This window comes from Lygodium microphyllum, chromosome 16 (assembly GCF_053477565.2).
Source record: "Lygodium microphyllum isolate KBCC chromosome 16, Lygodium_microphyllum_v1.1.10, whole genome shotgun sequence".
Lineage (NCBI taxonomy): Eukaryota > Viridiplantae > Streptophyta > Polypodiopsida > Schizaeales > Lygodiaceae > Lygodium > Lygodium microphyllum.
In genome coordinates, this window is record NC_141150.1 from 77802344 (window position 1) to 77829440 (window position 27097).

The following is a 27097-nucleotide window of genomic DNA, read 5'->3' on the forward strand; positions in this document are numbered from 1 at the left end:
TCTCTTTTTTCTACTGACGTGTTAAACCTACTCCTCAAGCAACCAAATGGTATATTTATGACCACCCAGTTTATCTGTCATTAAGAAAAAGGATGAAAGGAGAACTGAAAAAGTATGTACTGAACTTTCTTCCCAGAACAGAAGTTATCACCAAAACTGGAAACATTGCAATGCCAATGCAGGTATGCCTAAACCATTCTGCATTGAATTTGAAATTTAACTGGCTTAATAGACATGAATTGGTGTATTCCATACACAAACTGGCAATGTCGTTGCCACTGTTAAAGCATAGCATGAAAAACTGAGGGCAATGTGTATATATCTCTGTATCAGGCAGCACTGGACCCAAAACCTTCTGCTGTATGCCTGGGAACAAGGGTAGCCCAAGACATTGCCATGCATTCTAATGGCAATAACCCAAAAAGCTACATACAATCTAGCAAACAATCAAAATATAAAAGCTCATTACAATTGGATAATTTGAGTATGGTTTCAGTCCAGACCTAGTTTCAGGGTTTCAGTTTTAGGTTGACCTGCAGAATTTAATTTCACTAGCACTCCAGTAGACAGGTCGCTAAAAACATCTCTTAAATTCATCCTATAAGAATAAGTGCACCTGTTCCATCTTTTGGATAGCTACAATATATCTCAGTATTACCAAATAGTTAATACTCAAGCAGTGAACATTGCAGAACAGATGTACTATCACTGGCTTTGTATTCTTGCTTTCTGAAATTCGATCTTACGATTTGAAGAATCAAAGCTCAAATGGGTCAAACTGCAAGATGTGCCTCCTCCCAATGGTCCCCTTTTTACCCATCGACCCCAAACTGAACTCAGAAATCTGGTCCAGAAACCTAATTATTCTCCTGTATGATGATGCTCTAGCCAGGGGGCCACTTCAACTGCCTCCCACCAATTATGTGCAGATGAAGATGATACACAGATTGACCTAAAAATAACAAACAAATCATCAGCTACAAACATCCCACAGATCAAGGGGAAAACAAACATGTAAGCAACTGCATTTTTCAACCATAACCCACTTAATTCAAAACGGGAGAACTGCTGGCAGTAATCTATGAAGCACCTGATGTCTCTGATAAAGTGTTCTGTACATGAATTATTCGTAAGATGTTGCTCTAATTTGGAATCACACTTTGTGCACAGCTATTGCCACAATATTTCAACAAAACAGTGGCAAAAATAGTAAACATTGACTTGAAAGAAATAGGAATAGAATTAGAATGAGAGGATATTTCTTTCTAGCTATTATCTCAGAACAGTAGATCCTTCTCATCATATAAAAATCCAATCATTACGTGAGTTGCCCTGTCGTGCCAATTTTGGCACTAATTTTGACTGATTGAAATCCAACCTCCCCACAAGCATATATCCAATGTCTTCAAATTCAATAAACACAGGATCAAGAACTCGTGCACTTGCTCAAAGATTAATCTATGTGCATGGCTTACACAAAAACAATTAATAGTAGCACAAGCTGCAAGACCACCCAGATGAGAATGAGTAAAACAGACTGTCGCAGCTTCTTAGCTTCACTGTGACAGACCTTGAAAAGCTAATCATGAGCACAGTTTGAAAGGTCAGACATTATTTGCACCCTTCTGGATGTGGGTTTATTTGGATCATATAACAAACACACTTCTGGACATATACACAAGCAAGTGCACACATGCACACAGGCATGCAAATGAACAGAAATGCAGAGACACACACATGCACACGCCATATGCATACACACAGGCTCACATAACACCCAGTCACAAATGTACATACACCTGTGCACATTATTTGCACCCTTCTGGATGTGGGTTTATTTGGATCATATAACAAACACACTTCTGGACATATACACAAGCAAGTGCACACATGTACACAGGCATGCAAATGAACAGAAATGCAGAGACACACACATGCACACGCCATATGCACACACACACATAACACCCACTCGCAAATGTACATACATCTGTGCACATTCCTGATTTTAGAAATGAGTTCACCAAACAAGCTTGTACACACTTACAGGCTGTAGGTCCATTGTTGACCACCACCCTGTAACCATCTTCTAGGCCTTCTTGCTTGGCAATGACTCCAGTTGTGTACATTAAATGCCCCAGGATATCTTTATGCCTAGGTTCAGCCTGACACAAAAGGCATTAGCTTTTCAACTTGATCTAAACTATATCCAACATAGAAAGCTTTTTAAGCTAGGTAATTTGAACAGTCACAACTAAAGCAATACAATATTCCTGATATTTCTTCTGTAATTTGCCTTTTCCCACCTCAGTTATCACCTTTTTCCTACCTTTGATAGCTGTGTTAATCCATCTCTAACTTTTGGTATGAGAACAATGTGTACTGGTGCTTGTGGGTTGATATCTCTGAAAGCCAGCACTTTTTCATCTTCATAAACAACTGTAGAAGGTATCTCTTTATTTACAATCTTGTCAAAGCTGAAAGCACAGACTCAGATTAGTAATACCCAATAATCTCCCTTGAAAGTTAGGACTCCATAATCTAGCATTTACAAAAACTAAATAACATGTCATGGAGACAACATTGAAAAGGTAAGGCCTACTCAAAGACTCACATAGTTGGGGCACCTGTATCAGCAACTGCTGCAGCAGAAATAGCAGCATCTTCTTCACTCTGCTGGGCTTTTACTACTGAAAATGTTCTGCAGGTTACAGATCACATGAAAGTGCTTTCCTAGTTGACCAGAAATAGCAATTAGGGCCACAAGCTTAAACATTGGCTCACCTTGATGCTAAGTGAGGATGATAACTCAGACATCTGTTTGGCAATTGTCCAGCTGATATAAACCATTTTGATGCTGCATGTTGCATCATTCTCATCCTAAAACAGTAGCATGGAACATAAGTACAGACTGTAGGACCCCAAAATGCATCTCACAGCAAACCAGCCTCATGCCTATACAGATTTAAGATCCCAAAAATTTAAATAATGTTTTGCAAACACTGGAAGACCAATCAACACTGCAAAATATACGATCAAGATATTAATGCTTTGAAATTGTAGGGTAATCTATGGGGATGGCCACAAGCCTCCTTGCAGCCGTCTGCAAGGACCCTCCTCATTCCATTTGACACTTTGTCAAGACTTGGTATGCTTCTCCACTGCATCTAAAACGACATATATGAAGCACTACAAAGTAGTGCTCTCCAGTGAGGCACAATACTATTGAGCTAAAAATGCATTACAAACCGGTAAGCTTTTTAAAACAGCCCCAAAACATGTAAATTACCAAAAGTTTCATTAAACAATGCACAGTCCTAGAGAGTGTCTATGTCCCATGAGCAAAATTGTAAATAATGTTTTGCAAATGCTGAAAGACCAATCAACATTGCAAAATATATAATCAGGATATTAATGCTTTGAAATTGTAGTGTAATTGATGAGGATGGCCACATATGAGATGGCCAGAAGCTTCCTTGCAGTTTGCAAGGACCTTCATTCCATTTGACACTTTTTCAAGACTTGGTATGCTTCTCCGCTGTATCTAAAATGACATATATGAAGTACTACTGAGTAGTGCTCTTCCAATGAGGCACACTACTATTGAACTAAAAATGCATTAAAAACTTATTATCTTTTTAAAAAGCCCCAACACATGTAAATTACCAAAAGTTTCATTAAAGGGTGTGAAGTCCTAGAGAGTGTCTATCTTCCATAAGCAAACACTTGTCTATAAATAGATAAGCTCCCCACCATTCAATCGCATCCATTGTCTTCCAAGTTTCAACCATAAGCTCTCCCTCCAGCACTGTCCAGCTCATCGTGACTGCTGCCACATCATCACAAGTCCCCCAGCACCCTATCCACTATGGCCGGCCCTGCTGTCCAGCCACTTCCAATGCATGCTGCACCTTGTGCTTACCGCAATACAGGCCCAATTAGCATTGTCTTCACCTTCTTTTCCTGTTGTCCAGCTTCCTACAACCTCCATGATCAGCTGCCATCATCTTCAAGCGGTTACATTGCTGCATTCACCAGTTCCAGCCCCAGAGATTGCTGCATCTTGGTTTCCAGCCTACTGCCCTTCCATTTTCAGCCTCATCTTAGCTCCAATTGGTGGTTACCGTCCAAACACTTCCATTGCATGTTGCAGCTTGTGCTTGCTGTAGTATGGGCCCAATTAGCATCGTCTACACCTTCCTTTGCTGTCATTCAGCTTCCTACAGCCTCCAGTGATAAGCTCCCATCATCTTCAAGGGATTACATTGCTGTGTTTACCAGTTCCAGCCCCAAAGACTGCTGCATTTTGGTTTTCAGCCTGCTGCCCTTTCACTTTCAACCTCATCTTAGCTCTGACTGGTGGTTACAGCACTCGGGGTCCGTCTCCAATGAATGTCACACATTGACATCTCCCTTAGCCCGCTCCCATATGAGCCATTGGCTATTTGACAACTCTACCCTTGACCACCTTGTACACTCTTTCCTTCATTTACAGCACTCATTCATTCACTTCAGAGTGATCTTTCTTCTCTGATTGTATTTGTGTTTGTGTTTTGGTTTTGCATTTTTGCGTTTTCAGTTTGTGTTTCAATCATGGTCGTACACTCATTGCTTTTTATTGCAAACCCTAGCATATCTCCACATGGTATCAAAGGTGGTGCTCTTCTAAAGAGTTACCTGAGCCTATCATGGATTGTTTGATTTGTTCCTAATTACACTATACATCAAGTGCCGATTCACAATAGCTCAAACCACTCCATCTTGGATCCTCTTTGCTTTTCCAAGCTACTCCTTCAATGGAGACTCTACTGAGGCATCATGGTCTTGATTTGGAGGACAACGCTCTATCACCAAACCAACCTCAACCCCTTTCAATGGTGGTAGTGCCACACCAAAGAGGTTGAGCTACTCCTTCAATGGATGCTCTATTGAGGCATTATAGTTTTGATTTGGAGAACAACGCTCTATCTAACAAACCAACCTCAGCCCCTTTCGATGGTGGTAGTGCCACACCAAAGAGGTTGAGAGGAGGTCTTCCCCAAGGAGGTAGCACAATTTCTCCATCCCATGGTACCCATCAGTGGCTAGCCACTAGTGCCGTGGATCCTGGATCTTCCCCTCAATTAGTTCCTCATGGCATCTCTAATTGGTTCAGTCATTATCTTCCCCTGGGTTAGTTTCTTAGGCATCCTAGGCCATCCTTAGGAACTTATGCTAGTTTCCTTTAGGCTTAACCGCACGTTTTGAAATCTTTTGTTGCATACTTTCAACTTTCATTTACTTCCATTGCATCTAACACTCATTTAGCTCTCTTTTTCATTTAACGCGGCATCCAAAGCATCTCAATATAAAACATTCAGTATTTAGGCCCCTTTCTTGATCTTTTCATGCTAGGTTTTATATGACAGTTAGAACTAACATTGTAGGTACTTACAAAAGGTCCTACCCGGGCTAAAGGTCTAGATTTTCGGTTCCTACCATAGCGAGTATTCCCTCCATCAACATGGAGATGGAGATAGTATCTTCTCTCTCAAGATCGGGTCTTGGGCATTTTTTAATATTGGCATCCGTATTTCCTTCCTTTCAACTGAGGTGTTTTTTATTATTTAACCATCATTTCCTACACTACTAGTTTGTTTACTTTTCATGATAGGTGGATTGTTACTTTGGTGATTATGCCTTCACATTCTTGGCTGACATTGGACCCATCTCTCAAGGTTGAGTTTCAGGCATGCCTATGATACTTGGTCAACTTTGGAGCCCTCTCCTGAGATCCAGTATGGGCACATCTCAACTGCCCTGGTGGTTGACTTTTCCCTACTCTTCTAGTTAGGGAGCATCAAATTGTCCTCCTTCCATTTATATAATGGACTCCTAGCCTAGTATTTTTCAACTAGCATGGAGATGCCTCCCAAGGTTGAGATTTTGTCTTGTCTATGGCACTTGGTCAACACATGAGCCCTCTCTCGAGATCAAGTACGGATATATTCTACATATCCAAATGGCTAGCTGATTTGTTAAAATTGGCAATGCCCAATGTTTTAGTATGTGGTATGGAACAACTAAGTTAATATGTTGTATCACTACTTCTAGAGTTAGACTAACTCCAATTGAGTTAGACATAGATCTAACTTACTTAAGACCTACTACACTTTCATTCTATCATTCTAGTGCTTGCATCTTTTGAGTGTGGAATTGATATCCACTCACTGCCTTGTATTCTTTTTTTTTCGTAAATCACTGCCTTGTATTCTCTCTCTCTCTCTCTCTCTCTCTCTCTCTCTCTCATATATTTCCAACAATCGGTATTAGAGCTAGACATGTGGGTTTCATCTTGCCACCACTTAACCTATGCCACCCACGCAAAGTCTACTCAACTAACAAAGAAAGAGGAACTGTTGTTTTGAGGAGAGGAGCTAATGTTTTGGAAGAGAAGCTATTATTTTGGAGAAGTTGCTACTGTTGTTTTTAGCCTGCACGTAGTTCCATATGCAATCTCACATATAATCTTGCAAATACATGCTTCCTCAACCTTGCTCATGATATTCTTAGCCCTGCCCACCATTTTCTATAGATCTAGGAAGAAAAAAACACAATAACCTGAGGGTTTTCGAAAATTTGCGCAATTTTCATTTGAATTTGCCCGTCTTTGCCATTTCAGCTATGCAAAGATACTTAAAATTCCTAAATGTGCAAAAACCCTAATTTTAGAATTTGGGGCTTTTAGAAAATTTGTGCAATTTCTCATCCATCTTGCTTATCTCATGTTGAATTTCAAAGAAATTTCCAATTTTTCACACTCAAAGCCGAGAAATTTGGGGGGTTTCGACCAACTTATCCAATTTTTTAAATTTTCGTGAGAAATTTGGGGCTTTTGTGATCTTTGGGTCCGGCATGCATCCCGAGGTGCAATGAAGTTGCTGGTTGTAATTAATTTGCATCCCCGTATGACATTTCCTCGAATTGTAAGGTTGTAAATATAACATCTATTCAATTTTTTTATATTTCTTTAAGGAAATTTGGGGCTTTGCATTGCTCGCATCCCAAGACAGCAAAAAGGTATAGGATAGCATTTATTTGCTTATTGATACAAATTGGGCACAGAAATTTGTGCAAATTTGGAGACAGCATTAAATTGCTGAAATTGACTTTTTGGGCACACACACAAGTGTATTGCTGTTTTGAGTAGTATTGGCATAGTGTCTTGTCTTAGGATTTCGGCACTCGTGTGAGTACTTTTTGCACTTCAGCTTGGAAGTGTTTGGTTGCAGTTTGTGCATTTTATTGCAGCAATGGCTCAACAAGGTCATAGTGATCATAGCAACATTTTGGGTGTCCTTACTTTCCATCTTTTGATTAGTGAAAGACAATATGTTCTCTTAAGTGATATCAAAGCTCTTTTTAACATCAAGAAGGATTACTGCCTAGCCATTATTACACAAAATCCTGAAACATATTCTAATTTTATTGTTCTAAATTGGGATAAGTATCTGCTTATGGATTCAAATGTTAAGGATATAGGACACTACTCCATAGTAGAGACTTTGACTGTAATATACAAGGATACGCTCTAATACGGGTACAACCCTTGATTTGGAGGAAGAGTTCGAAGCAACACAAGTGAAAAATCAGTCAAGGATGATGTGGGACAGCCATTTGGCAAGGCTGTCTAAGACTTAGAAAAAGGGAAAAACAAATGTGAATGCCACTACTGCACAGTGCAAGAAGCCTAACAATTACGTAGACAAATGCAAAAACAAGTTAGCAAAGAAGTAAAAGGACTCCAGCTTGGCTGTCCATGAAACATCAGCCACTCGGTCTTATGCGGACTCATGCTCTTGGGGCTTATCTTTATTTCGTCACATTTATTGACTACTCTAGGTATACTTGGGTGTATGGTTTGAAGGCCAAATTGGATGTGTTTATGTACTTTAAACATTTGGTTGCCAAATTGGAAACTAAAGCTGTTTTAAAAGTGTAGACTCCTCGCACAGATAGAGGGGGAGAGTACATGTCTAAAGCCTTGGAGGCTTATTTACTAGACCATGGCATTGCACATCAGTCTACAGTGAGGATGACTCCTCAACAGGATGGATTGGCGGAACGCAAGAACCGTACCCTTATGGAAATGACTAGATGCATGTTAAAGAGCAAAGGACTACCTCATTGATTTTGGCTTGAAGGCCTTATGTGTGCAAATCATGTTTTGAATCATACTCCTACAAAAACATTAAAGGCCATTACACTATACAAGGCATGGTATGGCAAGAAGCCTAGTGTGGATTACTTTTGTGTTTTTGTTTGTGTTGTATATGCACATGTACCCAAAGAGCTTCGTAGAAAGCTCAATGACAAGGCCGTAAAATGCATTTTTGTTGGGTATAGCATGGAAAGCAAAGGGTACATAGTGTATAACCCTTCCACAAGTTTTTTTGAGTAGAGATGTCATATTCTCAAAAAATTCAGCACATATGCATGCTAAATTTGAAATGTCAACTACATTAGACTCTTTGAATATATATGCTATTGATTTGGGGGCTAATTTTGATGTAGACAATCAGCCATTACAGCATCTGCCCCACTTGTCCAAAGTCAGCCTCCAACTTATCCAGTTTCTCCTAGGTCAATGGATGATACAATTGTGCAAGAAGGGCTGCTATACATACAACCCAAATAGTCCCTAGAAGGCTATTACAAACTCTTAAAAAAGAGAGTTGTATAGATGCTCCTTTACCTCCATGTATACATTCCGGTGCTAGAAATGGAGGGGGGGCACCATCTTATTGATGATGAGAAAGCATATGCTTTTGCTAGTACTCTTTTGGATGAAAATAATCTACAAGTTTTGAGGATACATGACAAGATGTGCATTGGGTGCAAGCCATGAGTGATGAGATGCACTCTATTGAGTTGAATAACACCTGGAGTCTTGTTGACTTGCCTTCTAGTAAAAAGGCCATTGGCACATGTTGGGTTTACAAGCTTAAAAGGAAATTTGATGGGTCTATTGACAAATACAAGGCAAGGTTTGTTACGAAGGGATATGCTCAAAAAAAGGGCATTGACTATGAGAAGACGTTTGCTCCTACATCCTAGATCACCAGCATTACATATGTGATTACTATGGCTACACATTTCAATTGGGATGTACATCAATCGGATATAAAGATGGCATTTCTAAGTGGAGAATTAGAAGAGGATATATGTGTTGCACAACCTCCAAGCTTTGTTGTGCAAGGCCAAGAGCAAAAGGTTTGCTAGTTGAATAAAGCCTTGTATGGCTTAAAATAGGCTCCACGTGCTTGGTACTCCAAGATAGATGCATTTTTTACTGCACACCAAAACAGCCCAACTAAACCCACCCTCCATGTCAAGAAGAAAAGGGGGGGATTTGATCATCATAATTCTTTACATAGATAATATGCTGCTCACTACACCAAATGAAAGAAAAATTGCAAATTTTAAGGCTGACTTGCAATCTACTTTTGATATGTCAAATATGAGGCTAATTCACCATTTTTTGTGAATTCAATTTGTAGGCCATCTCATGGGCTATGCGTTGATACCCTTTAATCCATGATGCAGGATTCTTAGGCCATTCAGCTCCTCTCGCCTGGCTAGTTGCCCTACGAGCCATTGCCCCCACACTGACTCTATTTTCTTTATTGGCAATTGCACACCTAGTGCCACCACCTTTGCCCGCCTGCTAGTAACTGCCATCAAGATCTTCACCCCCTCTGCTCATTGTAATGACAATTTTGAAATTTGCATGGACCGACGCACCACTTGCAGCTCATGCAAGAATGCTTTCAGCCATTAGCTGCCATGTCTCATTTCAGTATACAAACCCATTTCTATCATGCCAACTAACATCTATTGCCTAGATCATGGCTTGTTTGGCAGGGAATCATATAACGAATCTGCTCATCCTCCAACATGACCTGCACGACGCTTCTGTAGTGTTATTCTAATCACACAACTACACTACTACCGCCTTGGAGCCGACCGGGATACGATAGCACCTCATCCACTGACAAGCTCATCACATCCTCCACCAAAAAACTACCATCTTTGATGCCGCATCAACACATCAAAACCACTGCTCTATCATTTTTCTCCCAACACACAAAGTTTCAAACTTCATCAAAGAAAGGTTATTATTATCATTAATATTCCTCTTAGCAAGCCCCTATTCTTGCTTAGTGCCCCATCCAAACACAATTTGGGGCAAATGTGGGGATTTCCACAAAGATCATTCAATTTGTCTCCAATTTCAAGAAAATTTGGAGCATTTGACATCAATCGGATAATAACTTTATCCATTTCCCTTGTCACATGGCATTTGACATCAATCGGATAATAATTTTATTCAATTTTTTTAATTTTCCTTCAAATTTTGGACCATTTTGCTTGATTTCACCTTCAAGGCACTCGAAATTTGGGATTTTTGCCTCAATTCATTTTGGCTTCAACATGCTCAAAAATCATATTATTTGGCTGTTGATCCTCTTTTCTCCCAACATTGAAGACAACTTATATTATTGCAACGCATTTATTGGGAAAATTCTCATCAAACTCTGCTGTTGATCGTATTATCCAAGAATCTCAACCACTAATCTCTTATTTCAGTATATTGCCGATTGCCACCTTGTTCACGTAATATTTTATTTCTGAAATTCATTATTTTCAGCATATACTTCTCTCTCCTCAACAAGAAAATCTCAAGAGAGAATTATTATTCTTCACATTATTCAACTTCATTGAGGCGGTCCACATCTTTTCTATCAATGGTTTATTATTATTCAAGCATTTATTTTGTGTCTCTTCACTTGAAAATCATTATGTTATTATTGATTTCCACTCATGGCAAAAAATAATAATGATTTGTTAGGTATGCTTGGTACTGACAACAAGCTCAATGACACCAATTACCCAATGTGGGCTTACATGATGCGACATGTTTTTATTGCGAAGAATTTATGGCATATTGTTAGCAGCACCGAGCAAAGACCAACTTCTTCAATACCGACACCACCTCCTGCCTCCATTCCTACCTCCACATTGCAAGGTGGCTCTCATGATGCTGAATCCTCTTCCTCTTCCACATCGCCTACCACTCGAGTAAATTCAATGGGATGGTTGTGACGCCCAAGCTCATGCCCTAATCGCTTTATTCATAAAGAGAGCCATCATTATGCACATTTGATCATGTAAGACAGCCAAGGATGCATGAGATAAGGTCGCATCATTATATCAACTCCACAATGAAGCGCGCATTGCTTATCTACGCAAGCAACTGGAAGCTATTTGCATGGAAGGTGGTAACATGGATACCTACCTTACTAACATCAAAGATCTTATTGAATAATTATTAAATATTAATAAAGAGGTCCCAAATAATCAGCTTGTTTCCATCACTCTTAATGGCCTACCAGAGTCATATCAAGGTTTTGCTACCACTTTGCAGTTGGTAACTATGGGCAACCAAGTTACCTACAGTTTCAATCAACTTATGTCTCTTTTGTTGCAGGAAGAACAAAGCCGTCTCAACCGCAATGCTATCACGGCAACCGAACAGGCCTTTTCAACCCATCATTGTGGCTTTCCAATTCACCTATTTCTTTTTGGTTAAATGCTAGTCTATGTGCGCTTATGTTTTGAACAAGTGTCCCACAAGAACTTTATACACTATCACTCCTTATTAGACATGGACTCACTCCAAGCCTTCTCTCCCATACGAGGACTTTTAGTTCATAGGTGTATATGTTAGAAGCGGTGCAGCAATGGAAGCATACACAAGTGCTGAAATAAACTGTTGAACACAAGATAGAAGAGAAAGAAAACAGAAGAACGCTGCAAAGATATGCTCGGGAAATGGAATCCATATACTAGCATCCGCTCCCTCTCTCAATATTGTAGGTGACGATATGACTGAATGAAAAGGGAGTTGGATATATAAAGAAGAAAATAATGCCAAAATAGGGGCAAGTGGGCCAGCATAAAATGCCTCAATTAAGCATACAATGACCATAATCAAATGCCTAAACAACCTAGCCATGCCCGGCTCACACCTAAGCTGTTTGGACTACTAATACCCTCTCTTAGATCATGGGTCATTTGATGCAATAGAAGGATATAATGATAAAGGCTAATCATAGTCTTTACAACAAAGAATCACCAAACTAGAACCATGGATACTGAAGCAATGGGTGATCAAGCCACCACCCAAGGTGCCTCAAAGAGAACCTGATGTCGATGTCCATCATACAAACTCCTAAAAATAGAGAAGAGTCATAACAGATCTCTATGTCCATCGACAATGTCTTGCAATAGCATACAAGACTATCCTATCAAAAAAACCTCTAAACATATGTAACCATGGATTCCGCACCTTTGGCCAAACCACCAAAGTGTTCCCTCATGTGAGCACAAGACTAGAAGCCATGCCCGCTCTCTGTCAAATACAAGCCCATCATGAACCTGGATGTCAATCCCAACTCCAGGATTTGAACATGTTAGACTTCGATCGATGTGTCAAGGACGTCCCTCTCTGGAACCTATGCACCTATATACATGTATAGATGAGACACGGATACCCCATCTCACCACCCTCTCACACTCCCTCTCTAGCACTGGAGAGTCGTAGGGATGACTATATTACCCGAACTAGAAAGTAGCAGAGAAAGAGGCAGTCAAGCACTTTCCTCAATCTAAAGAAACAAATCCCTACCACACCATGGACTTTCCCTAAGCCAGAGAATTAGAGTCTAAAGTCTGAGAAAGAGAGTAACTTATCTGAGAAGTTTATATCCCACTTCTTCTTCTTCTCCTTTTTCTTCTTCTGTGAGGCTGCTAACTCCTTAGTCCTTCCGCAAGTGTCCCTTCTTACCACAGCGATAACACTGGGCCTTCAACTTCTTCCTGTCACCCCTCTCTAAAGTTATAAAGGCCTCACTCGAACCACCATAATGAGATGGAAGCCTCCCCTATAAATGCAAAGATGCCTCATGCTTAAGTTACATCAAGGACATATATATAAAGCTCATAAGTGTAGATGATGTCTGCGTCCTCAAAGCATTCGCCACTCTATCAAATTCCAAGGGGAGCTTGTAGAGTACCGTTCCCACTAGATGTGCCTCTAGAAGGGTAGACTACATGTGTCGAAGTTGGTCCTATACCTGTGTAACACAGGGCAAAATGATTGAATGGTGTTCTTCGACTCAAACTTCATCTACTGAAGCTGTCCATAAAGAGTCACTGCATGTATGGTGAAAGGTGTCTTGTACAACATTTTAAGCTTTAACCATATTGCTAGGGATGTCCTATAGGAGGTAATCATCAATAGAACTTTTTTAAAAATACATCGAAACAATGCAAAATATACATGTGCATCGTTTAAATTCCATGTAAGCATATAGCTTCCTCATGGTTGTCCTCATCAAAATCTTCAAGAAAAGGAAAAGGGTGCTAAGACAGAGGAATAGCTCCATATATAATGTACCAAATCCGCTTTTGCACAAACCATGCTTTCATCATGTTGGAAGCGATAGGGATGCAGCTCGAGCATGAGTGAACGAGTTAGTGTGATGGCTTGAGGGAGTGTGAGCAGAGTGAAAGTACGAGACGATAAGAGTGTACCAACAATGTGTCGGTACACAAAGAATAAAATGTATTTATACTTAGGGCACGTAAAGGGTGCGTTCACATGTACAATGTGCGTGTACTATACATGGCGGTTACTGGGCCTTTATATCCCAACAACCTCTCACTTAAAGGTTCGATATGAATCTCTAGCTAACCAACTCCCACTAGTCGAATGCAATGCTCGTGCTGAGCTTTGCTTAGCCTTTTAGAAAGAACATCTGCAAGGTTATCTTGTGTTTTGATTTTGGTCAATGTGATTTGACCATCTTCCAGAATATGTTTGATGAAGTGATATCACACATTTATATGCTTTGTGTGTGAATGATACATGGCATTCTTAGCCAAATACACAGCACTATGGCTATCCCATCCCAAAACTGCAATACCCATAGACATGCCGAGATCATCTGTAAGTCTGCTCAACCATATAGCTTCCTTAGAAGCTTCAGTAGCTAATATGTATTCAGCTTCAATGGTACTCAATGCAACAATATTTTGCAACCTGGAACACCAAGAAATAGCCCCACCAGCAACTGTAAAGACATAACCGCTAGTGGACCTACGTGTGTCCAAGTCACCTGCCATGCCTGCATCACAATAACCCTGCAAACTAAGTGCACCCTACCCATAGCAAATACTTTTTCTTTGTGTACCCTTAAGGCATCGAAGAATACACTTAACAACCTCCCAATGTGCTTTGCCAGGATTTGACATAAACCTACTAACAACTCCCATTACATGAGCAATATCTGAACGAGTAGCAACCATAGCATACATAAGAGAGCCACAAGCTGATGCATAAGGAACTCCCTTCATAGCATTTGCTTCCACGTCATCTTTCGGGCTGTTGGCTTTGCTAAGCTTGAGATAAGGAGGTAAGGGTACCCCAAAAGGCTTAGCTTTAGCCATGTTAAATCTGTCCAGTACCTTTCCAATGTATTTTTCTTGAGATAAAAACAGCAATTTCTACATTCTATCTTTACGAATCCTCATGCCCAAAATATGCTCTGCATTCCCCAAATCTTTCATGGAGAAAGCTGATTTCAGCTGATTTTTGAGAGCATCCAAGCTAATCTTTCTTTTCCCAGCTAGTAACATATCATCCACATACAAAACAAGTATGATGGGGCTGCCATCTGTAGCCTTTTTCATATACAAGCAATGATCTGCATGGTTGCGTGTAAACTCATGAGATAGTATAAAAGTATCAAACTTTTTGTACCACTGTCATGGTGCTTGCTTCAGCCCATATAGGCTGCATTTTAGCTTACACACCGTCTGCTCTTTTCCAAGAACTACAAAGCCCTCGGGCTGTTTCATGTAGATTTCCTCATCATTTTCATGGGCTATGGTGATGAGGGTGAATTTGGCTACGGAGTGTGGTTACCTCAGTCCAAGAAAATTATTCGTAGCCGTAATGTTGTGTTTAATGAAACAAAATTGCTGAAAGGCTCTTTAGCCTCTAATGAAGATCTGAAAAAGGTGAGATTTTAGAGTTTGCAGCCACCCATTACTTCAGAAAATAAGCCTCAAAGTGCTGTACCACGGGCTGAAACTGATGATCAGCCGGTTACTTTTGAGCCAAATGATGATGGACAGCAAATAGAAGCACAAGGAGGTCATGGACAGCAAGATAGGCTTGCTGATTATGAAAAATGCAGGTGCTGGAAATGAAAATGAAGGTGCTGTACAGCATGAACAGCATGCTGAAAATGGTTTACAGCAACAAATGAATGCTGAAAATAATATACCTCCTGATGTAGACCCAATTCTTGAAAATGTTGATCATTGGGTATGCAGGTCTATACGCGCAAGAAGGCAACCACATAGGTTTGACGACTCCTTGCATTATGTGATGCTTACAGATGAGGGTGAGCCTCTTACATACAAAGAGGCCAAGTCATGTGAGTTCAGGAGTAAGTAGGAGCTAGCTATGCAAGAAGAGATTAAATCTCTATATGCAAATGATACTTGGGATCTTGTGTCATTGCCAAAGGGAAGGAAGCCACTTCCAAACAAATGGGTGTACAAAGTCAAGACAGTTGATGGGAAACCCAAGTACAAGGCAAGGCTAGTTGCCAAAGGTTATGCACAAAAGGAAGGGATTGACTTCCAAGAGGTCTTCTCACTTGTTGTGAAGATGACCACTTTACGTGTGCTTTTTGCTCTTACTGCTGTTTTGGATTTAGAGTTATATCAAATGGATGTAAAACCAGCTTTCTTGCATGGTGACATTTTACTCGTGTTCGTGATAAAATGGCTGCAACTTCTTCCAGTTCAGACATCAAGAGTTTGATGGAGATTAAACGGTTTGATGGTCATGGATTTGACCTTTGAAAAGACCGTATGTAGGGCATTTTGTTCCTGAAGGATTGTGAGGATGCTTTGCAGGAAGATAAATCCGCACTAATGTCTGATGCAGATTGGGCTAGAGTGAATAAAAAGGCTGTGGCTCACATAAAGATGGGTGTCACTGATGACATTCTGATAGACATTAAGGGTTTAGACACAGGTTATGCAATATGGGAGAAGCTGAAAACTACTTATGAGATCACCACACCTGCTAATCAGGTGCATTAAATACGCAAGTTGGTGAATATGCGACTGGATGAGTCAAAGCCTGTAGCTGAGCACTTGAGTGTATTTACAAGGATTCTAAATCAGCTCAAAGATGCAAACTTGGACATTGATGATAAGTTGAGGGCGATCTTTTTGATCATGACACTGCTTGACTCTTGGGAAACCTTGGTGGTTTCACTCAGCAATAACCCTAGTCTCTCATATGATGGGGTGAGGGGTTCTATCTTGAATGAAGAAATTAGACGTATGTCTAGTGGAGAAGGCAGCAACTCAGCTTATAATGTAAGAGGCAGGGCTGAAAAGAAAAATGCAAATGCAGGACACAGAAATAGGAGCAAGAGCAAAGGAAAGGATAAGAGTGACATTACTTGCTATCATTGTGGTCGGAAGGGCCACAAGAAACTTGATTGCAGGTATTATAAGAAGGAACAGGAGAGAAAGAAGAATGCAGGAGATAAAAAGGAGGAGGAAGAAAAGACAGATGCATCTGAGACAACCAAAGGTAAAGAGAAGGCCAATGTGGCCTCTAGCGTGGTCATAGACGAGCTTTCAGATACAGAGGCTGATGTATTATGTGCAGTTGATTATGATGCCTTTGTATGTCACATGCGGGATATGCAGATTTCCAAGGTTGATGTGATAGATGCACTCTTGTTAGTTGATGATGGTGTCACTCAGACTTGGATCGTAGACTCTGGTGCCTCTTTCCATGTAACTCCTTGCTTGGAGTGTTTTGCTATGTTCAATATAGGCAGTTATGGAAAGGTGTACCTTGGAAATAATCATGCTTGCAGCATTGATGGGATTGGCACCGTACACTTGTCTTTAGACAATGGTCAAGAGCTTGTGTTGAAATATGTTAGATATGTGCCTGGCATTAAAAAGAGTTTACTGTCTGTTGGTCAGCTTGACTTGCATGGCTACACCACACTGTTTGGCGGTGGTTTGTGGAAAGTGAAAAAGGGTTCCATGCTGATTGCAAAAGGAACCAAGAAGGGCACATTGTTTCGTTTACACTTTAAAGCCTTGAATGGCAAGTTTCTTGCAGTTGTTGAAATTTCCAGCCACTTGGAGTTATGGCATAAGAGATTAGGCCATATGAGCCAAAAAGGACTTGATGTCCTTACCTCTCTGAAGAGGGTTGATGGAAAAGGCTCTAAACTTGATTTTTGTAGCGAGTGTCAGTTTGGAAAGCAAATAAAAAATTCTTTTTACTCTGGTGTCTCACGTAAGTTCAATGTCTTGGACTTAGTGTATTTTGATGTATGTAGTATGCTCGTGAAATCGTTAGGTGGTGCCGCATATTTTGTCTCCTTTATCGATGACCGTTCCAAGAAGATTTGGGTGTATTTGCTGTAAAAGAAAAGTGAAGTGTTTGCTGTTTTTAAAACTTTTCATGCATTTGTGACCACTTAGACAAGTAGAAAACTAGAATTGATAATGGGGGTGAGTTCACATCGACTGAATTCAAGTCCTTTTGTGACTTGCATGGTATTAAGAGGGAGCTTACAGCCCCTTACAACCCTTCTTCAAATGGGGTGGTTGAAAGATATGACGGGACTTTATGTGAAAGAGTGCGTTGCATGCTGTCCATTGCTGATCTCCCTCATGCATTTTGGGGAGAGGCATTCAAAACCATACCTCAAAGGTCTTGCATGTACCAGGTTTAGGATATCATCTACTGTCAGTTCATAAGATTTGTTCCCTTGGACTTTTGGTGGAGTTTGACAGTCATTCGGTGCGAGTCCTTGATCGTGGGTCTAGGAAGGTTCTCTCATCTGGATATGAGGAGAACGGCATCTACAAATTGAAGTCTTCCACCGCCCTCTCTACTCTTCTTCTTACCTCTCAGACACAGTCAAAGCTATGGCATGCTCTGTTTGGTCACCTCAACTATGATTATCTTCGGAGGGCGTCACATGGACAGCTGGTTCGAGGGTTGCCGGACATAGTGGTGAGCCAGCAGCCATGCGTCTCCTGCATTCGTGGGAAACACGATAGGGATGCAATTCCCACCATATCTTCGCGGTAGTCTACTTCACCGATGGAGCTTATATCTACGGATCTTTGTGGCCCTATGAGGAACGAGTCCTTGAGAGGAAGCTCGTACTTCATGTTGATCATAGATGACTACAGCAGGATGACATGGGCCTATTTCTTGGCGTTGAAGTCAGAAGCTTTCTCCCACTTCAAGGATTGGCTTCTCTTTGAGGAGAACCGATCAGGCCGGAGATTGAAGACCTTGCGATCCGACAAGGGTGGTGAATTTGTTTCTAATGAGTTTGCTCGTTTTTGTGCAAATAAAGGTATTCACCAAGAGTTTGCTAATGCCAACACTCCTCAAGAAAATGGCATTCTTGAACGGAAGAACCGAAGTGTGGTCGAGATGGCGCGCACCATGATGGAGCACCGACAGACACCTCAGTTTCTGTGGGCCGAGGCTGTGGCTACTGCAATCCACATCCTTAATCGATCCCCCACTTTGGCCATTGATGGAATGACACCTTTTGAGGCTTACTTTGGGACAAAGCCCGATGTTTCTTATTTTAGGGTTTTTGGGTGTGATGCCTATGTTCACATTCCCAAGGCTCATTGTGATAAATTTGAAGCCGCTTCCCGAAGACAGGTATTTGTTGGCTACAGCTCCCAGTCCCAAGGCTATCGTTTGTATAATCCCGTCAAGCGGGATGTGTCCACCAGTCCAGATGTGCGGTTTGTGGAGGTTCCGGCCATACCAGTGGGTGAGGAGCATCCCGTTCTTGGAGATCCAGGGGAGACTTGGGCTCCCGCGACAGTTCCTTTGGAGCCCGCGCTTTTTGATTCTGTTTCTGTTTCTGATACAGAGTCTACTGTTCCACCCGTCACCCCCGAAGAATTACAACCGGTGGATATCCCCAAGTCTTCAGCTGATAGAGAGAGACGAGGAGAGGTCCGGCCTCCTCCTCGTTGGGCCCGTGACACACTCCGTGATTCAGGGATCGAGGGGGTCCCTAAGGAGTGGGGACAGCAGGATGGTCCGCGGCGGTCACGGCGGCACCAGGCACATTTTTCGGAGCTTGTTTGCTCTAACTATTGTTTGATGATCCGTGTTATGCAGGATCAAGAGCCCACCTCCGTGAAGGAGGCTTTACAGTCCGCACCATGGAAGAAAGCTATGGAAGCCGAGTTGGAGGCTATTGAGGGGAATGGCACTTGGTCACTCGTGCCTTGCCCCCCGAATAAGAAGGTGATTGGCGTCAAATGGGTCTTCAAGACCAAGTACCTTAGTGATGGTTCTTTGGACGAGCACAAGGCTCGCCTTGTTGCTAAAGGTTTTGCACAGCGCCCAGGGATTGATTGTCATGACACTTTTGCCCCCACTGCTCGTATGGCGACTATTCAAGCTGTTCTTGCCTTGGCTGGCCATAGGAGATGGCCTGTCTACCAGTTGCATGTGAAGTCGGCCTCCCTCAATGGTGATTTGAAGGAGAAGATCTATGTCGAGTAGCCTCCTGGCTTTGGATCTTCAAATGGGAAAGTCTACAGGTTGAAGAAGGCCTTGTATGGCCTCAAGCAGGCTCCGCGTGCATGGAACGAGAAGATTGATTCGTTCCTTCAGTCACAGTTGGGATATCGGCGTTCCAAGGCCAATCCACAGCTTTATGTACACACTGCCGAGGCTGGTTGTGTGCTTTTTGTGTTGTATGTTGATGATCTGATTGTCACAGGTAATCATGCACAGAAGGTCAAAGAGACGAAGACAGCTTTACATCAGACGTTCAAGATGACGGACTTGGGTCTACTCCATTTCTTTTTGGGCCATGAGATTTATCAATCTCAGAGGGGGATTTTCATCTCTCAGCAAAGATATGTACAGGAGCTCTTGGTTTCTTTTGCGATGGAGGATTGTCGGACCCTTTCTACTCCTATGGATCCGAACTGGAAGGCCACTTCCCATTCAGCTTCTCCCATGGCGGATGCTTCCCGCTATCGTCAGTTGATTGGATCATTGATTTGGCTCCTCAACACTCGTGTTGATCTGTATTTTGCTGTTGGGCTCTTGGCAGGGTTCATGAGTGAACCTCAAACGATGCATTGGCAGGCTGCCTAGAGAATACTTCGGTATTTGAGGGGGACATTTGATTTAGGGATTCACTATCCAGCAGGCACACGTGGTTCAGATCTTGTACTTGCAAGTTGGAGCGACTCGGATTGGGCTGGTGATGTGGACCACAGGCGGTTTACTACAGATTACTGTTTTACCTTGGGTGCAGGTGTTATCTCATGGAGTAGCAAGAAGCAGCCCACGGTAGCCCTTTCGTCTACTGAGGCGGAGTATCGGGTCGCGTCTTCCACCACATGTGAGGCTGTGTGGCTTCGGAGATTGTTGGAGGAGCTTGGCTGCCCCCAGACTCGTCCTACTTTGCTGCAATGCGACAATGCGAGTTGCATTGCCTTGGCACGAAATCCTGTTTTTCATGCCCGCACGAAGCACATAGAGATCCAGTACCACTTTATCAGAGAGAAGCTTCTGGATGAGACCATCACTGCGGCGTACTGCAAGATGGAGGACAATCTTGCATATTTGTTTACGAAGGCGCTTCCCCAAGCTCTACTTCGGAGACATGCCAGATCCCTCAGGCTTTTGCCCCGCCCAAGCTCTGAGAGGGGGTGTTAGAGATCAGTCACCCTGGTCGGACTGCACAGTCCACAGTCCAGTTGGATTGTACAATCGGAGTGCCACGTGGCAGTCCGACCTGTTTCCGTACAGTCGGCTGCACGACAAGCAGTTATTTGGCGCCAGATTTTGGCTATTTATAGCCGAGTTTTCAGCAATCTGCCCACATTCTTCTGCTCGCAGATTACAGGCTGGTGGCTCGCGCAAATTCCGTCTCTGTTCGCAGATTTCAGATAGGAGATCGTGCAGACTGCAGCAGACTTCAAGGTGAACAGCAGGTTGCATCGTCGAGGTGGAGACACACAGTCCAGCGCACTGCGCCCGTGTATATATCTGCATATCTTTGTATACAGCACACTTTATACAGCAGATCTTCATCTTCCACTGTCTCTTTCTCTCTCTTCTCTCTGCGTTCTCTCTCTCACAGTCCTACGCTTCCGCACCGCTGCACTCTGATAGTCAGAAGGGTTGTATTCCAAGAGGATGTACCAATAGGACAACAAAGAATGCCTATTAGACAGCAGCAAATACCTACTGAAAATGTCCCTGAAAATGCAGGGAATGATGCTGTAAATGATCAGCAAGATCTTGCCCATGATGCCCCACAAATTCAGCAAGAAAATGTGACCTTGGAACAACCTGAACCAGTTATACAACAAGCTGTACCTGCAAAACAACAAGCTGTTAATGCAGATTTATAGGCTGAACAGCCAGCAAATATTAACCACTGGGTCCGTAGGTCAACCAAAGTGTAAAAACAACCAGGTAGATTTGTTCCTGGAGTAAACTATGTGGCTGATTATGTCATGTTAACAGATTGTGGTGAACCGTCATGCTTCCAAGAAGCAATGGACAGACAAGATAGTAAGAAATGGCAAAAAGCAATGCTATCAGAGATGGAATCTCTCATGAAGAATGGCACTTGGGATTTGGTACTTTTGCCAAAAGGACAAAATATGCTACCCTACTAATGGGTTTACAAAATGAAAGTCACTTCTAGTTCTTTGCCCAAGTAAAGGCATGCTTAGTTGCTAAAGGGTACAAGCAAGAACATGAAATTGATTTTGATGAAATCTTTTCTCCTATAGTCAAAATGACTACTTTGTGAACCATCTTGGGCTTGGTTGCATCTAAGAACATGGAACTCATACAGATGGATGTAAAAACCGCATTCTTACATGGTGATTTACATGAGGAAATCTATATGCAGCAACCTCGTGGTTTTGTTGCAAAGGGAAAAGAGCACATGGTATGTAAACTCAACAAAAGTTCATATGGGCTGAAGCAAGCACCACGCAAATAGTATCAGAAATTTGATACATTCATGCAATCTTAGGGATTTCATTGTTCTCAAGTTGATCACTGCTTATATACCAAGAAGGCAGCAGATGGCAACCTTATTCTCTTGGTATTGTATATGGATGACATGCTAATTGCAAGCAAGGATGTTCATGCCTTGGACTCCTTGAAGCAGAGTCTACACAATAGACTTGATATAAAGATCTCGGTGAGGCAAATCACATTCTTGGCATGCGTATACTCAGAGACAGATCAAAGGCTCTTCTTTATCTGTCACAATAGGAGTATATTACCAAAGTTTTGCAACGTTTCAATATGGAGGGGGGGAAAGCTATCAGTGTACCATTGCCTCCATATGTGAAACTTAGTGCAGACGATAGCCCTACATCACATGATGGTAAGGCTGAAATGGCCAAGATACCTTATGCTTCAATTGCCAGTAGCTTGATGTATGCTATGGTTGCTACACGTCCTGACATTGCATTTGCGGTGGGAGTAGTTAGCAGATATGTGGCATATCCTGGCAAAAAGCATTGGGAAGCAGTGAAGGGTATCATGAGATACCTTAAGGGCACAAAGGATTTGTGTATCTACTTTGGTAAGCAGAAGTCATCTGTTGGTTTCACGAATGCAAACTATGCTGGCCATCCTAACTGCAGGAAGTCTACTTCAGGATATGTGTTTATGTTCACAAGAGGAGCAATCTCTTGGATATCTAGGCTGCAAAAGTGTGTGCACTGTCTACTACAGAGGTAGAATATGTGGCTGCCAAAAAGACATGCAAAGAGGCTTTATGGCTTTCACGTTCGGTGAGAAAGCTTGGGATTACAGAGGCTCCTATCCTCCACTGTGACAGTCAGAGTGCTATCATGCTAGCACGGAATCATGTCTTTCATGCAAAGACAAAGCACATACAAGTGAAGTATCACTTCATCAGGGATGTACGTGATAACAAAGGCATTGAGCTTGTCAAGGTACATACAAATGATAATCATGCAAACCTTCTCACGAAAGGTCTACCAACTGAGCGGTTTGCTCATTGCCGCCAAATAATGGGGGTTGAATAGTATATGTGTCTTTCAACTTTGTACATACATTGACTTAGCTGATTCTTTCCTCTACCTTCAGGCACGTTGCCTTTAGGTGGGAGGTTGTTGGGAATAAAGGGTCACCGTGCCTTTTAATGTGTTCGAGTGTGAACGCACCCTTACACTTTGTACTTTATATATAATCAAAACCTAAAATGTGGTACATTGTCATTGTACCAAATACCCATTGTGTCGTGCTTACTCTCTCACTCTCTACTGCTCTCAACTCTCTACTCCCTTCACTCTCAGCTCACGCACAGACTCGTTGACTACAAAGGGTATCATGTTGCTCATTCTCAGAAAGAACAGCAAGGGAACGTTAAACCAAATCAAGCTTCAAATCAAAATCAAAATCAAAACCAAGCAAGAAAATCACAAGGAAACTCCTAGTCTCAACTCAAACCCAGGTGGCACTAAGAAGAATAGGTATTATCAACATTGTTAAAAGGCTTGCCATTTTTACCATGAGTGTCGATCAAAGGTAAGAGGCGTAGCACCAAAACCCAAGTCACAAAACCCCACCCTTTAGTCAGGCAACCCCCCATCATGGGAGACAGGGTGATAGCAAGGAGTAGTGGAAAGATTAGACTCACACTCACCAGTCAACCATCTCAATCGACAACATTCTCAACTCCATAGGGCTTGTCTGATTGGTCTGTTGAGGCCCACATCATCTACATAGAGACATCCGATGCAAGTCTCATCCACATCTGTGAGTTGCCTCCCAATGAGGTTACTGCAAAGGCCCACTCGACACAGCTAAGCTCATCAGCACCCGTTTGGATTGTAGACAATGGAGCTACACATCACATAACTCCTATAGCGGACATATTTCGTACTCGAGCCCCTATGGCCACGTGGGTTCACGTAGGAAACAGCTCCCCGATCAAGATCCAGGCTCAAGGTTGCATCAGTTTTGCCACTAACAAGGATTCGGATCCTACTTCGTTGAACAATATACTATATCCCTCAGCTTAGGGTGAACTTGTTATTTATTCAATAGCTTTGCAGTTGGGGCAAGCAGTTTTCTTTACAGCGACCACTGTCGAGGTCCTTGACTCTCAGACTAGTTTAGTGATTACTCACGATGAGGCACAACCTAATGGCCTACACCACATGACCTATTTTCTTACCGAGCCGACAACCGAGGGCTTCGTGTTCCATAGCTTCCAACATAAACCACATATCAAGAGCCTACAAACAATGAGCATCGGGCATTTCCGCCTAGGGCATCTTGGCTATGACTCTCTTTATGAGTTGTCTCGTCGTGAGAAGGCCTTCCTTGCTTGAAGCTAGCTCGAGGTGTCTGTAGAGCATGTCAGCTCGAGAAGTAGCACCATACTCCATTTCCTCAACAACCTACACAGAGCTCAGATGCCTCTTAGATTGATTCACATTGATCTTTGTGGGCCCACATCCACTGCTGCCTTGAACGGCGTATTGTAATTTTTTTTAATCATGGATGATCATTCGAGATACATGTGGGTGTACTTCCTCAAGCATAAGGCCATTGCTTTCACATATTTCTCTGTTTGGATGCTGCTTGTTTATAACCAGATGGGTCATTGTGTTGCTTACATAAGGAGTCATAACGGTGGTGGATTCATCTCCCACGAGTTTTCCGAGTTTCTACAGCGGCATGGCATCTCTCTCCACCTCACCTCTACCAACTCCCCCTCTGAGAATGGAATTGTAGAGCGTCGAAACCGAACAGTCATGGAAATGGCACACTCTATGTTGTTAGCAGTAGAGCTTCCTAAGCGCCATTAGATTGAGGCTGCTAACACTACAGTGTCCATCCTCAACCGGTGCCCAACTGCAGCTCTTCTTCAAAAGACCCCGTACGAGACATTCTTTGGCTCTCAACATGTCATATCCCACTTCAAAGATGCGCATACCTATAGGTTTGTTGTAGGGAAACTTCTTAGGTTAATTCATACTAGACCAAACTTAGCTTACTCGATCAGCATTCTCAATTAGAATTTCACAGCACCTAGGATGTCACATTGGATTGCATGTCTTCGTTTGTTGTGTTATTTACAGTGTACGTATTCTTATGGCCTCACTTATGGTTTTGGTTTATGTTTGCAAGGGTACACTGATTCTGATTGGGCAGGAGATCCTGACACCTGGTGTTCCCATAACGGCTACCTCTTCACTTTGGGCATGGCTCCCATTTCTTTGTCTAGTTGTAAGTAAGAGACGGTGGCAACTTCCAAGAACGAGGCTCAGTATAGGGCTCTCTTCAATGGCACCATCGAGGCCATCTATTTGAAGAGCTTATTGGCGGCGCTTCACTTCCCTTGTGACTCTTCCACTGTTAAAGACAACTCCAACTTCAGTAATACATCATCAAAATTCCCAAATGCAATAATCCAAATGCTGTATTTACCATTGTTTAACTGCATAGTGAGTATTCAGCAATACATGTGCCAAGAGAAGCTGCCCTTTTTCAACATTTGAAGCATCCAAAACTCAAAAGACTCCCACTCAGCAGTGAATCTGCTGCAAATTTCACTGTCCAATCTCAAATTGACTCAAAGTATATCACCAATGTGAAAAGCCCCAAAATTTTTGCAATTAATCTGCTCCAATTGCATCAATACATCTTCCCGAGCATCAAGTACGGGCGAATATTGCAGAAATTTCATGAATTCTGCAAAAGCCCCAAATTTCGGGGCCCAAGAGTGCACAATTTCCAAGAAATTGGCTCAAACAATCAAAAATTTCACTTGCATCTGAAAATCCCCAAATTTTCCGAGACCCATGCACTCAATGTCTGCAATTTGTGGATCAAGAATCATTGAAACTTGTGTCCGGCACCAAATCTGAGAAAAGTCCCAAATTTTAAGGAGCAAATTTGCATAGATTCATGTTCTATGCTTGCTCGTATGAACACCAGAAGAGGGGAAATAAAATGAACTAAAAATTTCTGAATTTTTAAAAGAAAATGGGGTCGTTGACCTATCCATTTGAGTCCGTGCAGCCCGCATTGCATGACCCCTATCGGCCCATCACGTGCCTTTGGCCCCTATCGGCCGGTCACACATGCACGTCTGACGCCTAGGCGCTCATCGGTCCCACTAGACCCTATCGACTGTTTGCTAGCCCCATGTACTAGTCATCTGCCCGTCAACTGGTCGCCCGCTGGTCTTATGAAAGCAAGTCTGGCTAGTCGATGCTAGTGTGGCTAGTCACCTGTGCGACCTGTGTCGGTCGCTTCTTCTCGACTCTTCACTTCAGCTCGACCTAATGCGCGTGTCGAGTGCTGTCCGTTGGCTGGATTCTATGTCGCGACCTATGAGCAAATGCAGTAACCAACAGTTCTAATACCAATTTGTCGAGTAGAAGCAAAAGCAAAGAGAGGGCATACACATTAATCGAGGTGCTCAATAGTATTGAACAGTGAGAAAGAGAGAGTCGACAAATAGGTGTGTACCAATGTGGTACACACAGAATAAAAGAATGTATTTATACTTAGGGTACAATACACTTACACCGCTAGGGTGAGTTCACATGTGTGAAGTAATATATACACGTGAGAGCATAAAGGGCCTTTACACCCAACAGATAGAGCCATTGTAGGTCAACCTGTCAACTCGATGTCTTACTCTTTTCAATTTTCTTAACTAAGGTGCACTACACAGTATCTCAACCGTTTATGCATGTAATGATAGACTCATTCTGTGAACTCTCATAAGCTTCTTTCCTTGTGTCATTTCTACCTTCTTATATACACTGCTCAACCTTCCACTCCATGGGCTATAACTCCCACTACTTTTTTCATGGACTTAAGGTCCAAACATGTCCTCAATATGCTCATTTCTTT

General features: G+C 42.2%; 1 protein-coding gene across 3 annotated transcripts in view; it reads right to left on the reverse strand.

Annotated features, from left to right (window-relative positions):
- Nucleotides 1-252: 252 nt before the first annotated feature.
- Nucleotides 253-27097, reverse strand: part of LOC148023010 (14 kDa zinc-binding protein-like) — a 33078-nt gene continuing 6233 nt past the window's right edge. For all 3 annotated transcript variants that reach the window (XM_087695992.1, XM_087695993.1, XM_087695994.1), the window contains 5 exons: nt 2785-2880; nt 2615-2701; nt 2330-2477; nt 2048-2165; nt 253-952 (listed from right to left, as the gene is read on the reverse strand). In XM_087695992.1, coding sequence (XP_087552118.1) covers nt 885-952; nt 2048-2165; nt 2330-2477; nt 2615-2701; nt 2785-2880 — 517 coding nt within the window. In that variant the 3' untranslated portion in view covers nt 253-884. The remainder of the gene's footprint in view (nt 953-2047; nt 2166-2329; nt 2478-2614; nt 2702-2784; nt 2881-27097) is intronic.